The 7,016-nt window shown below is 42.6% G+C and overlaps 1 protein-coding gene across 1 annotated transcript; it reads right to left on the reverse strand.

Moving 5' to 3' along the window:
- Nucleotides 1-333: 333 nt before the first annotated feature.
- Nucleotides 334-711, reverse strand: LOC120090619. Its single transcript, XM_039048338.1, has one exon. The coding sequence runs from the start codon at nt 709-711 to the stop codon at nt 334-336; it is 378 nt and encodes a 125-aa protein (XP_038904266.1).
- Between the last annotated feature and the right edge of the window lie 6,305 nt (nt 712-7,016).

The following is a 7,016-nucleotide window of genomic DNA, read 5'->3' on the forward strand; positions in this document are numbered from 1 at the left end:
AAAAATAATAATAATAATAACAATAAAAAAATCTAAAAAAGAAAATAAGTATAATTATATTTAATTCCTTTCCTTATTCCACTTTATACTATTAAATTCCTTTCCGTTCAGAAGAAAATTAATTCCTGCCATTAATTTTCAAATTGAATAATTTTACGCCAACAATTAAATTCCCGCACTTATACTTGAAGTCCAAAATTCCAAAAATGCCCTCCAACTAATAACAATTACTGAAATTCCAAATAATAAAGTTACTGAAATTATATTATTACTAAAAAAAATGTGTGGGGTATTACATTATTCCCTCCTCAAATAACTTTCATCCTCAAAAGTTCATTCTTGAAAAAGCTCCGGGTAATGGGCCTTCATCTCATCCTCTCGCTCCCAAGTAGCTTTCTTGAACTGGTGATTCTGCCACAGGACTTTCACAAAAGCAATTTCCCGGCGGCATAATGTTTTTACCTCTCTGGCGAGGATCTCTATAGGCTTCTCCTTGTAGCTCAAGTTATCATTCAACTGTAAGGGCTCATAGTCAACTACATGGGATGGGTCTGTTATATACTTCCTTAGCATCGAAACATGGAAGATATTATGAACTGAAGGCAGTGCTGGGGGCAATGTCAATCGGTAAGCTACGGGGCCAACTCGCTCCAAGACCTCGAAAGGTCCAATGAATCTCGGACTCAATTTCCCCTTCTTGCCAGACCTCATAATACATTTCATGGGTGCCACTTTTAAGAACACTTTCACACCAGTCTCAAATTCCAGGTCCTTACGTCTTACATCGGCATAGCTCTTCTGTTTGCTCTAAGCTATTTGCATACGAGCCCTGATCTTCTGTATTACCTCATTTGTGGTCTGCACCAATTCAGGTCCTAACAATTTCCTCTCTCCTACCACATCCCAGCACACAGGGGACCTGCAACTCTTCCCATATAGGGCCTCAAAGGGTGACATCCTAATAGTGGACTGGTAGCTGTTATTATAAGCAAACTCCATTAAATGCAAGTGAGCATCCCAGATTCCTGAAAACTCTATGGCACAGGCACACAACATGTCTTCCAATATCTTATTCAATCTCTCTGTCTGCCCATCAGTCTGAGGGTGGAAAGCTGTGAAGTCTAACCGGGTCCCCAAAGTTGCCTGAAGACTTTTCCAGAAGTTGGACGTGAAACGAGGGTCTCTATCCGACACGATGGACACAGTCACTCCGTGCAACCTCACCACCTCTTTCAAGTATAACTGTGCCCACTTATTCACTGAAAAGGTGGACTTCCCAGGTATGAAATGTGCTAACTTTGTAAGTCTGTCTACCACAACTCATATCACAGTGAAACCTTTGACTGTCCGAGGCAACCCCATGATGAAGTCCATAGACACATGCTCCCACTTCCATTCTGGTACACTCAATGGCTGTAACAAGTCTGCTGGCTTCTGCCTTGGGGCTTTCACCTGCTGGCACACCAAGCACTTACTGACAAACTCTGCAACCTCTCTTTTCATATCATTCCACCAGTAGTAACGTTTCAAGTCCGAAAAATCTTGGTGCTGTCGGGGTGAATAAAAAATAAGGAACTATAAGCCTCTGACAACAACTCATCTTTAATATCACTAACTACTGGCACGCACAAACGCCCTTGATAAAGGAGGCCACCTTCCACTGAAACTGAGAATTCGCCATCCTGGCCTGACTCCACCCTAGAACTCTCTCTTCCAGATAAGGGTCGTCTTGCTGCGCATCAATAATCTTCTGTTTTAGACTCGGTCGCACCGATAACTGTGCTAACTTTGTCGTGACCTTTCCCATAGCCACTGCAATCTCTACCCTCTCCAGTTCCCTGCACAAGTGAGTCTGTCTGGTAATGAGGGCTGCTGAATGGGCCACCTTTCTGCTTAGAGCATCTGCCACTACATTTGCTTTTCCCGGGTGGTACAAAACTTCACAGTCATAATCCTTCACCAGCTCCAACCACCTTCTTTGCCTCATGTTTAACTCTTTCTGAGTGAAAAAGTACTTCAAACTCTTGTGGTTAGTGAAGATCTGTATCTTCTCTCCATATAAGTAATGTCTCCAAATCTTGAAAGCAAAAACCACTGCTGCTAACTCCAAGTCGTGTGTGGGATAATTCTATTCATGCTTCTTTAGCTGACGTGAAGCGTAAGCAACTACTCTGCCCTGCTGCATCAATACGCATCCCAACCCCTTCTTGAACGCATCACTGTAAATGACAAAACCACCTGATCCATCCGGTATTGTAAGAACCGAGGCTGAAACTAGCCTCTGCTTGAGGTCCTAGAAACTGTTTTCACAAGCCTCATTCCAAACAAATGTTGCTCCTTTCCGGGTCAACTGAGTCAATGGGCTGGCTATGAGAGAGAAGTCCTTTACAAATTGTCTATAGTAGCCTGCTAACCCCAAGAAACTGCGTACCTCACTGACTGTGGTTGGACGAGCCCAACTCGTAACTACCTCAACCTTTGCAGGATCCATAGAGACACCTTCCTTCGATACTACATGCCCTAGGAAGGACACTTACTTCAACCAAAATTCACATTAGAAAACTTAGCATACAGCTTATTGGCCTCAACGTCTCCAAAACTTTCCGCAAATGCTCCTCATGCTCGGCCTCTATCTTGGAATAAACCAAGATGTCATCAATAAAAACAATCACAAAAGTGTTTAGAAATTCCTTGAACACCCTATTCATCAAATCCATGAACACTGCTGGTGCATTCGTTAGACTGAACGACATCACTATGAACTCATAATGTCCATACCTCAAACGAAAAGCTGTCTTGGGTATGTCACTATCCTTTATTCTTAGCTGGTGGTATCCTAACCGGAGATCAATCTTAGAGAATACCGTAGCTCCCTACAACTGGTCAAACAAATTATCAATCCTAGGAAGGGGATACTTGTTCTTGACGGTCACCTTGTTCAACTCTCTATAATAATGCACAGACGTAACGATCCATCCTTCTTTTTCACAAACAAAACAGGTGCACCCCATGGTGACACGCTAGGGCGTATGAAACCCTTGTCCAAGAACTCTTGCAATTGGACCTTCAATTCCTTCAACTCTGTCGGGGCCATCCTGTANGCAATTGGACCTTCAATTCCTTCAACTCTGTCGGGGCCATCCTGTATGGAGCCTTCGAAATAAGGGTTGTGCGTGGCTCCAACTCAATAGCAAAATCTATCTCTCGCTGCGAGGGCAGTTCGGGAAGATCCTCTGGAAAAACATCTGGAAAATCCCTCACTACTAGCTCCGAAGTCAAGGTGACTTCAATCTCTCTAGTGTCCACCACACTGGTCATAAAGCCTCAGACTCCTTGGTCAAATAGTCTACTGGCCTTCAATGCGGAAATCACTTTGGGTAGGACTACGGTCCCAACCCCTTTAAACTTAAAACTGGCTCCTGTAGGAGGGTTAAAGATGACCTCCTTATGGGAGCAATCTATGATGGCATGATTAGCAGCTAACCAATCCATGTCCAATATTATATCAAAATCGCGCATATCTAAAATTATCAAGGTTACATCAAGTGCGCGATTGGCTACCTCTACCTAACATGCTTTTATCTTTTTTGTAGCTAACATGATCTCTCTTGATGGAGTGAAAATGGACAATGAAAATGGCAAAGGTTCTGAGTCTAACATGGCATGCCTCACAAATACAATAGATATAAACGAATGCGAAGAACCAGAGTCAAATAAAACTAAAGCATGGTGTCCCAAAATGGGAAGTGTACCTGTTACCACGGTGCCTGACTTCTCGGCCTCACGTCAAGTGGTAGAAAACACCCTACCTTGATGTTGTTGATGACTCGGGCCTCCCTGAAACGAACTTACGGGCTGGCCCCTGTGTTCAGACGCGTTTCTCCTCAGGCATCTATCTGACATATACCCTTTCTGGCCACATCAAAAACAGATTCCAGAGCCGGCTAGACAACGTCCTCAGTGTTACTTACCACAAGTGGTACATATCGGCCTATCCTTCTTGCGAGTCACAACCTGGGAACCCTGCTGTCCCCACTGACGTGGAGCATTCACTGTGTTCTAGCTCTTCTGCTGATGCTCAGAAGTCCTGTGTTCAGCCTTCCTTTTCTAACCTGCGGAGGTCCCAATCCCGAGCGACCTCTTGTATTCCTCTCCCACCTGGGAGTTAGCATCAATCCTCATGACATCCTATAGTGCCGCGACATACGTCTTGAGATCCAAGGCATGCACCATCCCTCGTAGTTCGCTCCTCAGGCCCTGGATGAATCTCTCTGTCCTTGTTGCCTAGGTGGCTACTAGTTCAGGAGAAAAGCGAAACAACTTATTGAATTCTTACTCGTATTCCTCCACCGACATAACTCCCTGCCTTAACTTCAAGAATTTTGTCTGTTTATTGTATCGGGTGTTGGCCGAAAAGTACTTCTCATAAAAGCGCTCCTTGAATTGCTCCCAGGTTGCAAGTTCACCACCAGTATCAATCATCTTTTCTACTGAATGCCACCAGATTTCCTCGTTACCAGTTAACATGAAGACTGCACATTTAAGCTTTTGCTCTTCCAGGCACCTCATAAAATGGAATATTATTTCAATAGATGACAACCACATCTCTGCTTTGCTGGGGTCCCCCAACGATCCATCAAAAGGGCAAGGGTCATACTAACGGAAATCCCTCAAATGTTTAGCCTCAAGAGATAGGCCCTGCATGTCTCTATCCTGTGGTCGGGTCTGTTGTAACTGCTCATGTGGCATCGGTTCCTCATGAGCCTGGGTCTAGGCAGACTATCCTGCCATCGTGCTACGAATCAGTTCCTGCAGCTTTCCCATTAGAGATGATGCAACAGCTTCACCAATTCTAGCTTCCATAGCCTTTTCATCAATTTGAGTCACAGGCGGATTTGGAGCTGCCGGAACAGTCTGGCTACTCTCAGCTCTCTCTACTTGCATTTCTTCTCTAACTATCTTTCTTATTCTAGGTTTAGGTGCCATGTCCTGTCATAAATTCATACGTTAACTAGCTATTTTTGGGTCTTTCACACACATCATGCATTTAAAACTCTACATCACTGTTCTCATATATGCATTGAAACTTTCATTAGTAGAACGTAACTGGCGATGACGAGGGATCCGTTACTAGGCCATAGAAACTATCTAGACTTACGTAGTAAATCAGTCTACATAACCCAAAACATGGGCTCTGATAACAATTATAATGACCCGACCCCCTAGGACTTAAGTTAGGCCATTACTAAATACATGCATGCATGGAACTCAAAACGACACTCTGTTATGGCGAAATAAATGCTAATTAAATAAGGTAAGTTCAAAAGACTTTCATTAAATTCAAATATTAAAATAATAGTAGGGTACCCATAAATCATAAAGGCTAGTAAATAAGTCTGAAAAACGATTCTTAAAAGTAAGTTTTAAACATCAAAACTAAAAGTTAAGAGAAACATGAAAAAAAAACTCTAAATTCCATGATGCAGAAGCGTAAAAAATAGTTCCAGTGGCTCAATCACGAATTCCGCTTGTCCATCGCCGATGCATCTCTACCCTTACCTGAAACAACAACATGAGATAGAATGAGTATAAATACTCAGTAAGTAACCCCACTACTGGAGTCAGGCTAGGCATTTATGTCCTCAAGATACCCACCTCTGGTGAAACATATACACTGCTTTAGTCCTCATGGGACACATATACACATGAAACAAGAAGGAGACTGAGTTCTATCCTACTGTAGTTAAGTATACCCACTACCTCTGGTGAATCTCGAAGGAGGCACAAACTGGTGAATCCCAAAGGAAACACAAACTGGTGAATCCCGAAGGAAACACAAACTGGTGAATCCCAAAGGAAACACAAACTGGTGAATCCCGAAGGAAACACAAAGTGGTGAATCCCGAAGGAAACACAAAATCTAATGGGCATCTAACTAATCAGTAAGGACATTTGCACAGTCTCAACATCATAATCATCACTGTACAAATCTATGACATACATATAAACCTCAACATCATGGCTCTACAATATACATATATACCTCAACATCATGGTTCTACAACATACATGTATACCTCAACATCATCAAATCAAATACAACCATATGGAAGCACATACCATTTCATACTAGCATTCAAGTGTCTATGTGCATAAATAAATAATTCAGATCTCGTACCAGAACATACTTTGATCATATTATACTATCATGCTATCATGCTATCATTCTGCCATAACATTCATTTATCATCCTAGCATACATCTAATGCCTGGCCCGTGGGCAGTTCCAGTAGTAAGATTACTTACCTTAATAAAAAATTCACAGATAAAATCAAACAACCAAATGATGATAGCGGTTTGAAGTAATAGCCCTAACATACGAATACAACCATTAAATTTCAGTCCAACAATAACTGCGAAACCTCATACCCAAATCCACAATACCCAAAAACTTACCCAAAGAAACTTGATCAACAACCACTCCCAAGATTTCGACTCCAAAATCTCCTTCTAATAGATTTTAAATCTCAATGGACGACGACATGGAACCTTAAAAATACAAGGGTTAAGTCAACATTTAATTCAGTAATCAATGCGTGCTCACAACCAACAACAAGGACCACAACTCTTACCAAAACTCTTGCCAAACAATCTCGAATCCACTGGACAGTCGCTTCTGTAATTTCCCATGCTCAAATCTAAAATCAAAATAATGCGACTAATTTAAATTTCATTCCAACTTAATGGGTATCCAAAAAAATCCTTCAAGAAACTTGACCCAATAGAAAAATAGATCTTACCCAAATCTAAGAGTCCGACGAAGACCCATGCAACAGAGGATAGGCAGCGCGGCGATGAACGGTGCAGGAGATCGGCTAGAGGTGGCAGTGGCACGGGCGCAACTCTGACCAACTGGGTGAGATCGACACGTGAAGGGGCGAGCGGCGTTGGACGATTGCTGCTTGCTGACGATCAAACCAACCTACGCGAACAGCGACCCACGAATGGACGACTGG

The sequence above is a fragment of the Benincasa hispida genome, chromosome 11 (assembly GCF_009727055.1).
Source record: "Benincasa hispida cultivar B227 chromosome 11, ASM972705v1, whole genome shotgun sequence".
In the NCBI taxonomy this organism is placed as follows: domain Eukaryota; kingdom Viridiplantae; phylum Streptophyta; class Magnoliopsida; order Cucurbitales; family Cucurbitaceae; genus Benincasa; species Benincasa hispida.